This window comes from Alligator sinensis, unplaced genomic scaffold (assembly GCF_000455745.1).
Source record: "Alligator sinensis unplaced genomic scaffold, ASM45574v1 scaffold200_1, whole genome shotgun sequence".
Classification (NCBI taxonomy): Eukaryota; Metazoa; Chordata; order Crocodylia; family Alligatoridae; genus Alligator; species Alligator sinensis.
The window spans coordinates 578,115-595,429 of NW_005842453.1; the positions used below are offsets into that span (position 1 = coordinate 578,115).

The 17,315-nt window shown below is 43.1% G+C and overlaps 1 protein-coding gene across 1 annotated transcript in view; it reads right to left on the reverse strand.

Annotated features, from left to right (window-relative positions):
* Window positions 1–2,407: 2,407 nt before the first annotated feature.
* MATN3 (matrilin 3) overlaps window positions 2,408–17,315 on the reverse strand; it is a gene marked incomplete at its 5' end in the record, with an annotated part of 22,729 nt that continues 7,821 nt past the window's right edge. The window contains 7 exons of the mRNA XM_006030629.2: window positions 2,408–2,949; window positions 5,469–5,576; window positions 9,335–9,457; window positions 10,053–10,175; window positions 10,969–11,091; window positions 12,026–12,148; window positions 13,993–14,115. Coding sequence (XP_006030691.2) covers window positions 2,894–2,949; window positions 5,469–5,576; window positions 9,335–9,457; window positions 10,053–10,175; window positions 10,969–11,091; window positions 12,026–12,148; window positions 13,993–14,115 — 779 coding nt within the window. The remainder of the gene's footprint in view (window positions 2,950–5,468; window positions 5,577–9,334; window positions 9,458–10,052; window positions 10,176–10,968; window positions 11,092–12,025; window positions 12,149–13,992; window positions 14,116–17,315) is intronic.

A 17,315-nucleotide genomic window follows, 5' to 3' on the forward strand; every position in this document is an offset into this window, starting at 1 on the left:
CCCCAGACTCTGTTTGGGGTCGACACGGATTTAAATAAATTAAGCTCCCTTGTCGAACTTGTTTGCAAACAATAAATCTAAACTTGGACCCAGCCTGTGTGTGTGACTCTCTCCTAGGGGTGGATTGGACAAGCCTCCAGGGGCACGAAACTAGCCATTGTGCAACAATGGGGTTGACCCTGTCACAACCCAAGGGTGTGATTTTGTTTGTGTGCGCTTCGGCACTGCTAAATTGTTCCCGCTAAATTGCAGCTTCTTTGCACGGTGGAGTTTTCTGCTGCAAAAGAGAACCCCGGTATAAAACAATTCCTGCCACCAGTAGCTTTCTTTGCAGGGTGCATTTCTTTGTTGCAGCACAGAAATGCTCGTTGCAAAGAGTTCCCGCCATTTATATGGATAGATTCCTAGACGTATCCCTCCCTGCATGCAAAAGGATCCACGGAGCCTAGCAAACTTTGTGCGAGTCTATTTCTTGCCAGCTGGAACAACTGACATAGTTGTTCAGATGACCGGACTACCTCAGAGCACAAGTTCCACGGAGCCTAGCAAACTTTGTGTGAGTTTATTCAGAGCTCTTTTGTACGAGTACTTTCTTCGGTTGACACGACGGGCTCGCGTGTTTAGAGCCTTCAGCCGGATTGGGCTAGAGTTCGTGAGTTTAGAACTCTTGTCCGCCTCTCTCCTTTCCTGTCTGTAACCGCAACTCAAGCAAGTTTTCCTGCCTGCACCGCGACCATCTTCGGTGTAAGTAAAATAATCTTTAAATCAACCATTACGCGTCTGTGACTAATTCTAGCCCGTGCGTTCCTTACCGCCCCGCGGTCCCTTCTAACCCCACGTGCCCGGGCTGCTGGCCACAGCCCGCGTGCACAAAGACGGGTCCGCATATCGCTCCCAGCTCGCACATGGCGACATGGACGGGATCGGGAGGCGTCCCGCACAGACCCCCCAAACCCTGGTCTGCCAGGTGGTCTAATACAAGATATGGGGTTGACCCCCAAACCCTGGTCTGCCATTTGGTCTAATACAAGATATGGGATTGACCCCCAAACCCTTCTCTGCCAGGTGGTCTAATAAAAAGTATCTCTGAACCAAGAGTTCAAGATTTCTGCGTTTCTCGAGTAAACACCAGCATCCTGGTTTTAGGCGGCGCCAGCCCAACTGAAGGACTAGTGTTGCGGACACGGGCCAGGGGTTTTCTCAGAGCCGTTTCTTCTCTTGGAGGCGCCACGTGGCTGGGGTTGGGTGCACCAGGCTTGCTAGGGAACCGCGTTCTTCCTTGTGTTCTGATGCATGTCTGTCTCCATCCCAACCATGCAGCGGGTTCAAAAGATCTCACCCCAAAACAGCCTTGCCTCTTGCATAACTGCTGAACTATCACCGCTTTGGGGTCCCTCTTAACACTACCGGCCATTACCCCGAAATGGCAGTTCAACCTGTTACCTACCTTCCTGAGGCCATTGGGACCCATCCCACAAATCAATAAAATTTCTGAGGATGGACTCAATTTTTTTTCTCCATGACACTGTCCCCCCACCTTCTGCTACAGGGGACACATCTACACATGCATTCATGTGCTTTTCCTAATGCACATTAAATTTAGTACCTCCAATATTAGATACTAAATAAATGCACATTAGACTGCACTAATGTGCAGCAGCTCAAGCACACACTTTTTAGGTGTCAATGCACTATTCTACTATGTATTAACATATTAGCAAGGTTTTTTATGCGCCACTTTAATGCGCAGTAGAATAGGCTACTGCTCATTAGCCACACATGTAGATGTGCCCAGGATATTTTTACGCCTTCCTCAGAGACATTGGGTGTTGGCTACAGCCAAGGCTGGGGAGTTTGACTGGGGTGTGCCAATGCTTTTGCTGGGACCAAAGCCAGAGGTTCCTGGCTAGAGAGTCTTGCTTGTTGGACCCATCACCAGATTTGGGATCAAGCAGGTATTTTACCCCATGGTCAGATTGGTATGCACTGTGGGAGTTTTGCCTTCCTCTGTAGCAGGGGGCATGGCCCTCTACCCAGGCCCTCTTGAGCTTATATTGACATTTCATAGAAGCAGGATGTTGGCAGCCATGGTTCCTCTGCTTGACCTGTGGCAGGTTAGGGTGTTATGTGCCAGGGTTGAGGGTAGATTTATGTAGAGTTTAGATTATAGTTTGTATGGGCTGGTTTGGATTGAGAAGATCCTACCTCAGGCAGGGGGTTGGACTAGATGACTTCTGAAGGTCCCTTCCAGCCCTACTTCTCTATGATTACATCTTTTGATTTCCCCCCCCCCATCTGCTTTATTTATATTTTAACTGTAGATTCTGGTTTGTGCATATTAAGTACTCTTGGTTCATAAAACACTCTGAAATTTATAAAAGAAAATGCTCCCAACATTTACTGTGCTGTTACTTTATTTTATTAAAATAAAAAGTTACAAGATCCAAAATTACTGTCCCATTTAATGGACAGGTTTGTAGACATTCAATGATCATTCTACATCATTAAGCCATTTCACAGTTTACATCATTTGATGATATATTATATATCTTCAATATTATACAGATTTTTTTTATTTTTTTTTTTTATTCCTTTTTTACTCTTAAATAGGGCATAAAAAACAATTCATCCTACAACTGTTATAGTACAAACAGGAATATGACTGATCTCTTTTTGTAGCATCATAACACTGATTATATAGTGATCATGCACTAATAACTTTATGGGACACAGATTATATCACAGAAACATTTGCCTTCCTATAAAGGTCTTGCTTGGTATCTGAACAGTCACACCAAACCAACTGTCATGTCTTAAGCCATGCACCATATTCAAGCTTGCTTAGTTCAATAAAAAAAAAGACAGCTTTTTAAATGAAGCAGAAATGGTAGCTCTACACAAGCTCCTGTCCATACTGATACGTTTGTAATTTGTCAGACATTTCATCTAGTGGACATTGTTAAGGAAAATATAATTAATGGCTAGAATTAACTTCTACCAAGTTCAGCATATTTATGCACAGTTACACGGCTGTGTTTTAAATGAATATATCCTTTTGATGTTGGATTGATAAAGGCTTGTATAATTGTAATATAACTGAAGAGCTGATGATCAGGTCTCTTCTCACAGCAAGTCAAAGACAAAAGCTGGACGACTTCTAGTAACCCTGAGAGACAACATTAGCTATCTGCAATTAAGCATATTCATTACCCACAGCCTTACCTTTTTTGTTTTTACATTAACACCTTGGTGAGAGATTATTCTCTGATGTGCAGGCTATCACTTCATTTGAGTGAAGCTACTGAGCAATTTTGGCCTTGCATTTGAATTACCTAAATTACCTAGAACTGCAGGATCAAATTCCACCATGACCCGGCCCTACACCCTTCAATGTAGACAAATTGAATTCCATGTATTTTTTTCAGTGGAGCACATGTACATGTGGAATTAATATGCCTCAATTTTCTGCACAGAAAAAATGCAGGTGCATTAAACTGCACCCAGGCACATGTCTGAACTGGTGCCCATTGGGAACAAATTTGCTCCCAATGGGAGCAATTCAGTTCAGGGCTGCTCCTGCCCTGCTCTGCCCCATTGCAGCAGCCAGGAGGAGCGCCAGGCTCCCCTAGGTGCTAGCCCAGAGCTGACAGGGGGCACACAGGCCAGTCCTAATCTCTGGGGGGGAGGAGGGGAAGGGGCAGGGAGCTGTCCCATCTCTGTGGCCTCCCAGCCACAGTGGAGATCAGAACCGATCCATCTCCACATGGCTGGGAGGTATGGAAATCAGGGTTCAGCCAGGCAGCAACTGTGGCCCTCTCCTGCCTGGGAGCTATTTGCTCCTACTTTTCAGAGATTATAAATCCAGAAGAAACTATTTTAATCATCCAGTCTCACTTCCTATTACAAGCATACCACATGCCATAGATTTTCCTAACAATTTCTATTTGAAACTAAACCAGGTTTGGTTTTAAATTTCTGGTAATGAAGAATTCATCACGACTCTAGGTAAATTGTTCCAGTGTTTAGTTACTCTTGCTGAGTTGTCCATCCTCAGCTTTCAGATGCTGGATTTTTTATATCTTCTAACCAGGAGCAGATTCAATATTTGGCAGAGGGAAGTGTAGGAGCAGTCCAGGCTACAGAGGTGGCTGCACTCTCTTGCTGCCCCCCTTCCCCCAGTGAACAAATAGCTCCACCAGAGTCTCTGGGGACTTTTTTTAAAGCTCCCAAAGCAGGTAAGAATCCCACACTTCTCCTCCGTGCTCAAAGGCATGCCCCTCTCCTGCCTCCTGCTGCTGCTGCTTTTTCCACTATCCCAGGGCAGGGGGAAGCTCCAAAGCTGCTCCTGCCCGCTCCACCTGGGCTCCGCAGGGGCTGGGCTCAGTGGGGACAGCAACAGTGGACACGAGCAGGGAGACTCGCCCCCCACTGAACCTGCTCTCAGGAGACTGGGCAGGTTGGGGGAACTCACCCTCCTGGCCATCGCCACTGCTGCGGGGTTTCCAGCTGAGTCCAATCCCTATGCAGCCGCACTGGAGCAGACATGAGCTGCCTTAAAGGTTCCCTCAGCCTGAATAGTGAAAAGCAGCAGCAGCAGGCAGGGGAGGTACCTTTGAGCACAGAAAGGGGAAAGGGGGACAATTCTTGTGTACTTTGGGAACTTTAAAATAGTTCCCAGAACCTCCCATGATGTGGTCCAGTCCAAAACGTTGAGGGGAAGAAGTTTCAGCCATGTTCCCCTGCTTCCCCCTCCCAGATCTGCCTCTGTTTCTAACAATACTTACCCAGGCAGGTGCTAATTATTGTGCCACAAAATTCAATACCTTAATTTATCTTCCTCCCTTGTTAGTTAAATGTCTCATATAACTCTGTACTTATATATAAAAAAAAAGAAACAAACCCAGAATAATTTGGATCAACAACGCATTCCTCAAAGAAAAAACTCTAAGGTGAACTGACAGTGAATGTTTTTTCATCAGATATTTATGATCATAATATTCAGTGGTATTTTGAAGGTGCAGAATTATTGTAACTGATCAACCTGTTGCAACTGTAAGTAGTAATTACTTTGCAGTGCTGGGAGAGACAAATCTGGATATGTATTATTGTATTGTAAACATTATTTTTAATGTATAAGAATTACAAGTGATCAGAGCTAGCATATACCAGAGTTAGATGACACATTAGTTGAATATATAAAGTTAGAGAATAGGCCTAACTAGCATTGATTAAGTTGTTTTACATCTAATTTCTTTACATGAATACTGAAATATAGACATTGTAACTTGCAGTTGTATTCTAAAGGTCCATTGTTCAACTCACCACTTCCAAAAACCTCATTAAACAAGAAATCTATCTGCTTCCCCCATATTTTTCATTCCCTATTCTATATTATTTATAGAAAAAAATGATTCAAGAACTATCTAAAATAGTAGCAATTGAAAAGATAATGTGGGATAAAAGGATATGTTTTGTGGATAGTGTCTCCAGGAATGAGGTGATTGTGTTTTGGAATGTAATCAGAGCTTCGCACTTACATGATTCTTCAGTTGTGAGCAGACTGCTGGATGTCACTCCTAGGAGAGAAACAATGGTTAAAGTAGTTCTGGTCTTTATGATTCTTGGGAATAGAGACATAACACAATTGTGTCCTGCATAGCAGGATTTGGGGTGCCAGCAGCAGCTGCTATTTTTGTACCCTTCCTAAAGTGCCTTTGAGGGCTCATGCCCTACTTGCAAACCCCACCTCCCCTTCGGTAAACTACTGCTTGGGAACCTCAAGGAATCTTGGGAATTAAAAGATCATTTGAAAAAATTGCTTTAGATATGAACAGACAGACGAACGTTGCAGAGTTAAAAAGGAGGGAGGGGATCTTACTGCATGTCATCTTACTGCTGCCCCATGGTAACTGTTTTGTGTCTCCCTTCCTATTCCACAATAAATGGATGTTAAGCTGCAGGAATTTAGCTCTGTTTCATTCAGGATTAGCTTTCACTAACCAAGGGATAGGAATGGATACCCAAAACAATTACCGGTACTCAACTGACACCTGGTAACTCTCCCTCCAGTTCTGTCAGTAGGATTTGTTTGCTTGTATCTACCCAAAATGCTTTAAAGCTGTCAAGAGCATTTAAAATGTGATTTACTTTCCACTTCTGTGCTGTTATTTTGTAGTTTACTCAGAGACAAAGATAATAAACAAGTCAGTTTCTCAGGCAGTTTTAAACTAATGGAACACTGCAGTATTTAGGCTGCAAACACTGTTGGAAATATTTCAATCCTAATAAAGATGTTTTATTGGCATTACTTTAAAGGAACTATGAAATATTTCTAATACTGCAAGGTTTAGAAATCTAGTTTTGTAAAGTTTTTAGTTTTGTAAAGTCTCGTGTTCTTTCCTGTTAAAAACAAATTGGAAGTATCAAAACTTACACAATGTGAATAGGGACAGGGAGTGGCTAAAGCTGAGCTATATAAAAATTATTTAGACATGTATCCGTTTCAAAATGGTAAGGAGGCAGCTGGAAATCCAAATTAACTTAAATAGCTAACAAGCTATATCTTGTAAACATTGTTGAGCTAAAGTGTTGGTCACGAAGATATCTAAGAGCACACAAAAATTGTTCATGGTTAGTTAAACGATGTGGACACAAGTTCATTCCAATATACTTATAGAGTACACCAATACATGTCCCAAGGATTTTACAATCTAGTATACTATTACCATTTGAAGATCCACATTAGTTTGTCTCCTAAATTGCAAGCGAGTTGGTAGCAGCCTGAATCTCAGCAGCAGAGGGTTTATATTTACCTCCTAATGTCCATTCAGAGTTACACTAGACGTTAAGAGTGGATGGATTCATTTTTAAATGGATTCATTTTTAAAATGGTAAAAATTAATTTGCTTTGGAGCCGATGTTGAGACTGGTGTCTCCTTGACTCCAATGAACTTATATTTGTTCAGCTACCTTCTTTGGAACATTCCACTGGCTTGATGGCCAACATACAAAGAGCAGCTATTCAAGCTTTAGCTGGAAAAAAGTCAGTTCAAAATATCACACCAACATGGTTGGTTTCCAACTGACTGCCAGTGAAGTTTCATATTTGCGTTAAAATTCTCCAACAGACAAACGCAAACTTTCCTTGAATTAGGTCCTTTTCTGCCAAGTGCTTCTCACGTGGCCTTGCTCCAGGTATACCCTGACACCTTCTGCAGCTCATCTCCAGAGATGAAATCTAGCATGCCTTCTTCTGGATACTGAGATAATTGATTTTTGCAGAGCCTAGGCATATCAGTTGCCTTTAAGAAGCTCTACAAGCCATACAAAATGTTCTCTTGCTGTATACTTGCATTTCATTTAAATTTACTTCACCCTGATGGGATGTCCAAGATCCACAAAATTTTGTTGTTTTTTTTTGCAGGAGTTTCTTTAGCTACCTTCACAGATGTCATGCTTTGCTATTTCTATTTACCATCTCAGGGAACGCAGAGGTTTTGTGTCCTGTTTCTCCTATTCTTTTAATGCTACAGGGAAGTAATTAGTGAGCTCATTGCAGTATAAATTGCATTCATCCAATTTAACTCTTCAGTCATTTTAATTAAAAGCACTAAGACCAGCTCTTGTTAGAATAATTCCCACCCTAGAATATCTTCCCTTCTGTGCCTTGTGCCTTGCCAGCTCAGTTTGCTTGTCTATGTTCCTCAGCTCCCTGTTTTTTCCACATTATCCCGAACCATCCTCCTCTTCCCAGCTATGTATCATACAGCCTCAGAATATCTCCTCCGAGCCTACTTCTCAGAACACACCTATACCTCACGCTTATTCCAAGACATCCCAATATATACCATAACTAAAAACAAATTAAAATACAGAACTGGCTGATGTGAACACCTGTCTTACAACTGCTCGCTCATGTAACCCTTAGCCTTGGTAACCCTTCCTAGTTTATGCCATCCTTTCTTCCATTATGTCCGTTTCATTTGCCTAATATTTTCCTCACTTAAGCCCATGGTAAAACCCTTGATAAGGCTACAAGGACCACGCCAATAAGGAAAAAAAATTGGTGGCTCTCTCTCTTCAATCCAATCTCCATAGACATATGCAGCAGAAGGCCAGGGATAACAGGGCTTAGCCCCCCACAAATGCGGGGCAGTGGTGGCAGTGCGGAGGACCGCAGAGCTGCCCCAGGTGTGGGCTCCAGGTGGCTGCAGCTGTGGTGGGGGTCACACACAGCCGCATCCTGCAGCTTAAGGGTGGAGTACTGCCCACCACAGCAGGTAAGTCCATCGTGGAAAATGGAGATGGGGGGGGGGGCAGATCGAGGCCCCCCGCAGTGAGGGAGGGAGTGAGGAAGACGCAGGGGCAGGAGCTGGGGTGAATGTGGCCCTGGGGCGGGTTGTGGGACGCTCGGAGCCCAGGCGGCTCATCCAGGGGCACCGGGGGGGGGCTCTTGCTGCAGTGTTGCATCCCAGCAGAGGCACAGCAGGCACATGCCCCCAGGATCTGTGCGCGGGGCAGAGGCAGGCTGCTGCCCCACTGCTGCTGCCCTGGGAGTGGCGCCATGTGCCTGCCACCACTGGGCTGTGCCTCACCATCTGCCCACCCGGCAGCAGGACACACATGGCATTGCTCCACTCCCAGGGCAGCAGCAGCAGGGCGCAGAGCCCAGCCCACCACCCCACACGCAGATCTGGGGGCACATGCCTGCCATGCCTCTGCCAGGGTGCGCATAGGGGCAGGAGCCCCCCTGCGCCCCTAGACAAGCCACTCAGGCTTCGAGCGTCCCACAACCCACCCTGGCTCTGGGGGGACAGACGAGGAGCTGCAAGGTCATTGCCCAGTCCCACTCCTGGGAGCTGCAGGGTTGGTGTGTGTATGTTGTGTGTATGTCTCCTGCCCCACTTGGGGGCAGGGTGTGTGCATGTGTGTATATGCATGTGCTGCGCTGTCAAACCCAGCCTCTCCCCCACCCTCTGGTGCCTCCTCCCCACTCTCATCCTGGATTTCCTTCAAATTATTATGGTCACCCTGTACCTGAACAGTGCCTATTCCTCAGGTGTTGCACTTCGTACCTGAGGTTTGTAAATTATAATGAGGTCCTGAGCTATAACATGCCAATTAATTCCCATACAGTGTAACAGTTGTTTTAGTTAATGCATTAAAATAACTATTTGAAGGGTCACATGGTTGCAATTGTTAATGAAAGCAGAAATAAAATGGCAAAAAGAGACTATAGTTTCATAAGTTTTGAAGAGCTTTGTGGGTAGCATCTCAAAAAGCAAAAATACTTCAAGAAATGCATTCAGCTGAAAAAAATGCACTAATTTCTTACTAGAGCATGTTTTCTTATCCGGATTTAAGGTAAAGCCTTCGTAGCAGTCACAGCTGTAGGAACCATCAGTATTCACACAGACTTGCTGGCAGTCATGGGATCCCTGTGCACACACATCCACTCCTACAGAAGGATAACTTGCATTGATTGAATATAATTTAAGCTTGTTTAATACTTCATTGTGTTTCTGTTAAGACCCAAACCATGAACTTGCTTGCCTTTCTGGATAGGGTGGGATTAATTTTCTAATTAATAATAACAACCACCACCACCATGCAATGGCTGTTTGGTGGGCTAGGATATGAGATATGCTTGGCTAAACTCCATGCCACAATGATGCACATGGCCTTCTAATCCATAACTATTGTCTTTAGTTATTGCCAAGTTTGAGGAGTGTTACAAGTCATAACTGTTGTTATATGTTGACTTGTATAATATGAGGTATTACATGTAGACCCATAGAAAAGTAGACCAACCCCTTGATTCAGACAGGATCATTCCTGACTAGTATTTCTAACAATTGTAGATACTGTTCTAGAACAAGAAATGGACGGCTCATGTGTCTCCAATTCTTACCTGAAATAGGGAAAAATAAGTAAAATGGGATTATACTTACAGGAGATAAACATAAGCTTCCAGGTAGTTTCTCAAAACAAACCCAAAAAATTAAAGCATTAAGAAGAGAGACATTATAGACCAGGATACATTCAGTTCTTACTGGAGCAAGTTTTCCGATCTGGATTCAAGGTGTAGCCTTCATAGCAGTCACATCCGTAGGACCCATCAATATTCAAACAGATCTGCTGGCAATCGTGGGTTCCAAGTGCACATATATTTGGCCCTATGGCAAGCATTTTATATATACATTATCACACAGCAAGCACACTATTCCTTCCCAAACAGTTATACTGTTTTAACACATCATATTTACAAACAGGTTACCAATAGGAGTGAAACTAGGAAGCCCCATTACACATGGTCGCCGTACAATGATTGTTTTCGGGACTAAGATATGGGATATTAAATTCCTATTCAGTGTACACACCACAAAAAGCTGTTATGACATCAGGCACTAACTGGGAACTCCTTTGTAATCATATCCAAAGAGAAAGAGAGAGGCACCTGTTTGTTAACTCTGATACAGCTTGATCACATGCAGTTAACACAGGAGTGGCAATTCACAGAGTAGATCTCCCAACACGAGCTGTGTCCTTCCACACGCCATCCCCTATGTGCTGATATGCCACTAACTCTATGCCACAGAGAGTGTGTATGGCCTCCCAGCCCCCCAAAACAATATCTACTTCACTCCTTCCACAAGTCAGGAAGTGCTTGCTATTTATATCTAATGAGTTTACAATAACCCAGGGCCCATTAGATGTGAAGGACTAGCTAGGTGTCAAACAGTATTTGTGGTTATTGGTTACTACATTTAAAAGAGTTTGGAGAGGTCATGTGTTACATGTCAAAGCATCACTAGAAAAAGGGAAAAAAAAGGTAAAGAAGATTATTGCCTTTAAAAAACTAAACAAAAGTTAGCAGGGAGCTTCCCAAAGATAACTATGTAACTTAATAGAGTAAGGAGAAATATTTTTTTCCTGAATGCATTTACTAAACCAAGATTCAATTCTTACTGGAGCAAGTTTTCTTATCTGGATTCAAGGTGTAGCCTTCGTAGCAGTCACATCTGAAGGACCCATTTGCATTCACACAGAGCTGCTCACAGTCGTGGGTTCCAAGTGCGCATACATCCACTCCTGTCAGAGGCATTGTACAGAGGAAGCACATAGTCACTGCCAAAGCTGTCTACCTTTTAACATTGCACATTTCTAAATATATTTCCACTAGGATCAAACCAGGGCCCTACACTACTCATGTTGGCTGTGCAGTTGGACTAAATGTGTAATACTGAGACATTTTTGTTGAGCGATCACATCATGAAAAATGATGACATTTTGCCCTGACTGGCAACACTTCTGTACCCATATACGTAGACATGCAAGCAGCACTCGGCCACCTTTAAGTGAAACAGGATTTGGCCCCTAGTTGTTTGGGGTTTTTTTTTTTACCCTGACTGATTCGCTATGGCTATGTGCATTTCACAAAGGAGTGGAAAATGGAGGTCTGGAGATGCACATTGTAGGTGATCTTCCAGCCCCATTCCCAGCCCTGAGGCTTGGTCTGCAGCTAATCTCCATGCAGCATTGTGCATAGCCTGCCAACCTCCCATACTACATATTGCCCCGTAAGTCATAGGAGTCTTACAGTTCATATCTGGCATGTACATTATCATGGAGTCTTCAGATATGCTACAACATCATTACAATGAACCCATAGGGACTAGAAGAAAAGTTCATTAAGACATAGTGTTCACTATAATAGAGTAAGTTAATTTGCTGCATAATGAAAATACTACTTCCTGCTGCTGGGATTGTTTAAAGTGGGGTTTGTTCTGCATCAGGTGCCAATTCCCAGTTATTGCCATTATTGCATCTTTAAAAAGTTTTAGAAAGGACGTACTTCTCACAACGTTAGTAGAAATAGAGAGGGGATTCAAGAGGGTTATTAATTTTAAGACTTTAATAGATGCTGACTAGAAGTTTCCCAAACAGAACCAGAAAAAATAACCCATTAGAGAGAGAGAGAGAGAGAGAGAGTGTCTTCTTTCAGCTGAACACATCCCATTCTTACTGGAGCAAGTTTTCCTGTCTGGATTCAAGGTGTAGCCTTCATAGCAGTCACATCTGAAGGACCCGTCAGCATTCACACAGAGCTGCTCACAGTCATGGGTTCCGAGTCCACATACATCAACCCCTGTCATAGGTGTTTTACAGAACAAGAACAAAGTCACAACCAAGGTTGTATATATCTTGTAACATTTCACATTTTAAAGTATTTTTCCATTATGATTGAAACCAAGGCTGAATATTGTATATTATCCATTCAGTGGCTGTTTGCTGAACTAGGATTTGTAATACAAAAAACTTTCTATCCAGTGTTCACATCACAAGTAGATATTAGAATGTATGGCATTACTGATGACCCTTTCGTAATCAGAAGTGAGAGAGTATTCATTGAAGTGATCACGCCTGTCACAGTTAGAAGTACTTTAACCTCTGAGCTATTGGGCAAAGGGTATGGGAAGCAGAAAGATAGCAAGCCCAGCAAGAGTGATTAAGGGATGGCTCTAGGAGAGGGTCCATGTGAGGGAAGCTGCTTGCAGTCTGGAGTCAGGCACCTAACACCTTGGGAAGGGTAGGGCTTAAGCCCCTCTCTTTGGTATCTCCTGTTGACTAGTTTAGGTGAATCCTTGCTCACAACACTGGGTTTTGTGGGTGCCATTCCTAAACATTTATCTCTTCCCATGCATGGTAAAGAGGTGCCCCATTTCGGGCTATAGATTGTACTAGTGGAAAAGGTGTTTAAACATTCAGCACTGCAAGGCTCAATAATACCTGCATCCTTCCTCCCCTACTTGTGGACAGGACTCAGCCCAAAATCATGGCACTATGAATCAGGCTTCTATGTTTCTATTCTTTGCTCTGCCAGTCATGCACTATGTGACCATATGCAGTAGGCACAGCTCCTTCCTCCCCCTGCCTCTCCCCTACTTTCCCCCGCACCAGTTCACTGCCGGAGCCCTGGTGCTTCATGGCTGTCCATCTGTGGGATGGTCACTAGTAAGAAATTCTTCTCTCCAGGCCTTGGAGCCCTGAGGCTAAAGAAACCTCCTGTGGCTGGAACATACCCATCCCATCAAGGTCAGGAGAACGAACATCGCAGTAAGTCTGTACCACTCCTGCTCTTCCCCACCTAACCCCAGATGCTGGTAGACAGCTGAACTGGTGATGTGCCTACTCCCAACTCCAACTATTTCAAGGGCCTTTGGATATACCCATGGGAGGATCTAGAATTTTGCAAAGGGAGGTACAGATGGCAAGGTGCATGCATCATCACATATAACACAACACATTTTTCTCCAATTAAAGAAGCTTTACTAATATACTAGGGCCTAAAGCTGCATTATTCAATTTAAGATTGAAGCTAAAACAAATATAACTTCATTGGAATTAATTTTAAAAATCTGCCGGGCAGTGAAATAGGAGCTTCATTACCAGGAGCAGTTAACAGACAGCAGAATTGCTGAAGAATGGGTAGCTTGATTGGTGGAACATCAAGACCATTAAAAAGAGGGGGTTGTTAATACCTGTAGAAAGAAGAGTTTAGAAGGGATCAGCTAGATTATAATGAGCCATGAAGTCAATTGCCTCCCTCAGCACTGCCTGACTAGAAATGCTGCTGCAGTTTTAAACTTTGGGTGGAGCAGGAATCAGAGGGGATGCAAGTGTACCAGTGTATCCCACCGATCCATCCCTGGTTATACCCCATTTCTGGGTGCTGTTTCAAGTCATCCTGATAGAATTAAATTATTATGAAGTCCTTAAATGAAAAGAGGGAGGCAAACACAAAACAATATCTTGAGTTATTTCAGTTGCTTCTTTTAAGCAGGCATTGGAGGGTTCTCATGCTTCAAATTTTACTGCAAGCAGAAAGAAAGTAGGAAAGAGGAAGCATGTTTTCACAAGTCAAAGAGAAGTTTGCTGTACTCAGAAATAGTAAGATACATTTTTAAACTCAGTCCAGCACTGTCTTCTTACTGGAGCAAGATTTCCTGTCTGGATTCAAGGTGAAGCCTTCGTAGCAGTCACAGGTATAGGAGCCATCGGTACTGACACAGACCTGCTCACAATCATGGGTCCCAAGTGCACACATATCCACATCTGTGAAAGGCATTTGAAAGGAGAATGTTAATCAAAAAAGTGATTACCTGCAGGATACCACATGGAACAGATTTACCATCGCTAACTATTCACTGGACTTGGATATATGATCTCATGGGATTTTCCTCCACAATGCACCTCATAAATATGTGAATATAATATCTGACACCATTTGGCAACTTATTTGTAGTCATCACAGAGAAGGCAGCCACTGAACTGAACTTCTCTCTCACCACAGGCGGGGACAGACATACAAAATAAATCAGTGCACGAGCACAGAGGTGTGCAAGAACATAGGCTGGAAGGGATCTCTTTGGCCACTGAGGTCAGTCCCTTCTTACCATATCATATTATCTTTTTTCGTAAATGTATTGAATCTGTTTAACAACTAATTACGTTTTACCCACAATCATGGAATCTGGTTTCTAAAATCCATCATAACTGCCCTGAATAAGACCACTGTCATGTGCAATGAAGACCAGCAAGAAGACCACAAACATTGACAGCAATACACTGCAGTAGATCAAAGTGAAGGGAGTTATCTCCTGCAGGACCCTATTAATCACACTGAGATCTCAAATGATTTCATATCTGCACTCACAATCTGAAAGCTAAGACAAGAAGCAAGTTAATGATACATGCACGTGGTATAAAACATGAGAGAGTTAGAGACTAGTGAGAACAGAAAAATACTGCAGAGTGACTGGGAGAATAGGGATCTTACCCTCTTCAGGGATAAGAATGGGGGAAAACATGACAAGAATGCAGAATATTCTCCAGCTTGCAGAGTACAGAGGCAACAGCAGCCAGTTACAACATGGGCACCTCTGGCTGCCATTATCCATCTGTGCCACATCCAAAGGACAACTATAGAAGGGCAGGATGGGGGGAAAGTCTCTAGAATGCATAACTTTGCAATCAGGAGATTCATTAAGGCACAAGAAGTTCCCAAAGGCAGAGCTGTTTCTGTAGTTGGTTTATTGTTGCTACATTACCTACACATTTTAGAATCATGGGCAGCAAAATACAAAATGAGATTCAACTTTAAGCAGGGGAATGAAAAAGCAAACCAATATATCTGGGGGAAATCATCTGGGATGCAAGTACTCAGGCATGTGAACACCTGGCAGGTAGTAATAAGAAAAGAGATTTAGTGAACAGCAAACTGGATAGAAGTATGGAGTGTGACACAGTAGGCGAAAAGGCTGTTTTGGGGCTGCCTATGCAGCATGCCTTTACAAAGCTGTGGCTTTCCATTCAACTTCCGAAGCCCATCTCTCAAACAACCAGAGCTTGCTGGTCTTTAGGATGTTATTTGAGACAGGGTTCACTTTACTTAACAGGGTAACAATAAAGTGCCTGGGGCCAATTAGCTTTGTCAAACACCAAAGCAGAATGGAGGAAAACAGCAGAAAAAGTGAATGAGAAAAATAGCATTTGATGAAAGTAAGATGGTATTGGAGATTTCTAAACGCATCTATAGGGCTTAGACTTTTCTTCCAAGAATGATGCAAGAGGTACCTAGTCCCCATATTAGGTCTGAAAAATCTCAACCCAAGCACGTTCTGTCCTGTTATTCCCTTGAAAACCAGAGGCTTTGTCTCAATGGCCTAGCTTTCAATAAAAATCCATAAATTATGTTTTTTTGAAAAGATGAAGAGCTCTAACATAACTAGCCCCCAGTTTTGCGGTATAGGCAAGCCAAGCTTCCACTGACCCAGACAACATTACAAAGCTAAGAGGTTTTTCTTCTCAGTGGTGGTCCTGTTTTGAATAATGTTCCCAATGCACTGAGCATTTGATTTTAGCCCAACTATGTTGTCCTTGAACATTAAGCATATTGTTTCCCATGGTGCCATTTTGGCTTGGTTTGGTTTGCTTGCTGTCTGTGTACATCAATTTTTCTTTGACCAAGTACTAGGCTGTGGCTATAGAACAGGATTTTGTTTTCTACCATCTTAAAGGTCCCTTAGAGTCATTCTGGCTATTAGCAACCTTTTGAACAAGTTATCCTGTCTCTTCAGAACAGAAATTGATTCTCCTATTTTGGCAAGTGAGTCCTAGAGACCAAATCCTGGCTTGCAATGTACTTGGGTGCATGTCAGAAAACTCAGAGTTATTAATGGGTGCATAAGTTAATCAACTCTATTCTGCTCATTTCTCCAAACCTCTGCATGAAGGCTATATAGGTCTCAGGAGAGTCTGGTCTGCATGTTTATTTTGCAGAGGATTATACCCATTTCCTGACACCAGCCAGAACTCAACCATCACACCAATAACTCAGCATACTGAGAAACCAAACCTCAAGGCATTTCCTAAGTTACTAATAACTGAGTAAAGTGTCCTAACTGCAAATGGTCCTCCACATTTCTTTTATAATGAACTAACAAAATATGTCTATATTCACGGCCCACATTTGAAGTGTTGATGGTAGTTTAGTTTTATGCTTCAATTCAATTTTTTGGAAGATACTGAGAAAAATAATACTTTCTCCACAGTATCGCCTCACAATCATCTGAAGTTTAATATTCTTCAGTATTCTTGGTTCTGATTGTTCTAGATACACTGCCTTGACTAATTCTTTATACATTTTATTTTACTTAGTAAAAATTAGATATTTATTAAAATTTACCAGTAAGGGCTTAGGACATTTATTTTACAAGACATCACTAACTGTCAGAAAGACACAGCTTTCTTCTTACAGGGGCAGAAGGATTGCTCTTTCTATGTTCAGCTGAGACTCCTCCTACACAAAAATCCAAATTAACATTCTGTTCCTCTAAATGGGCGTTTGTATTCAAAGACAAATGAACTTCACTAATTTAGAGCTCTCGGTGCACTTCAAGCCCAAATCAAATGCACATTCTGCATTCTGAATGTTTCCAAAAGAGTAAAGAGGGTGAATTTCAACCTCTAAGACCAGGAGACCTACTTTCTTATCATAGAAAAGGAGGGTTGGAACAGACCTCAGGAGGTCATCTAGTCCAACCCCCTGCTCAAAGCAGGACTATCCCCAGCTAGATCATCCCTGGGATGAGTTAGGCTCGGAAGCGGCGAGAGACGCGCGGGTGAAAGCTCGCTGCGCCCCCGCTCCCCCGAAGCCCCCAGAAGCCCCCCAAAACCCTCCAGCAGCCGCGGAGCCCCCCTCCGACCCCCAGCACAGCCGGGGTAAGCGGGGCCCGTGGAGAGAGGGGGCTAAC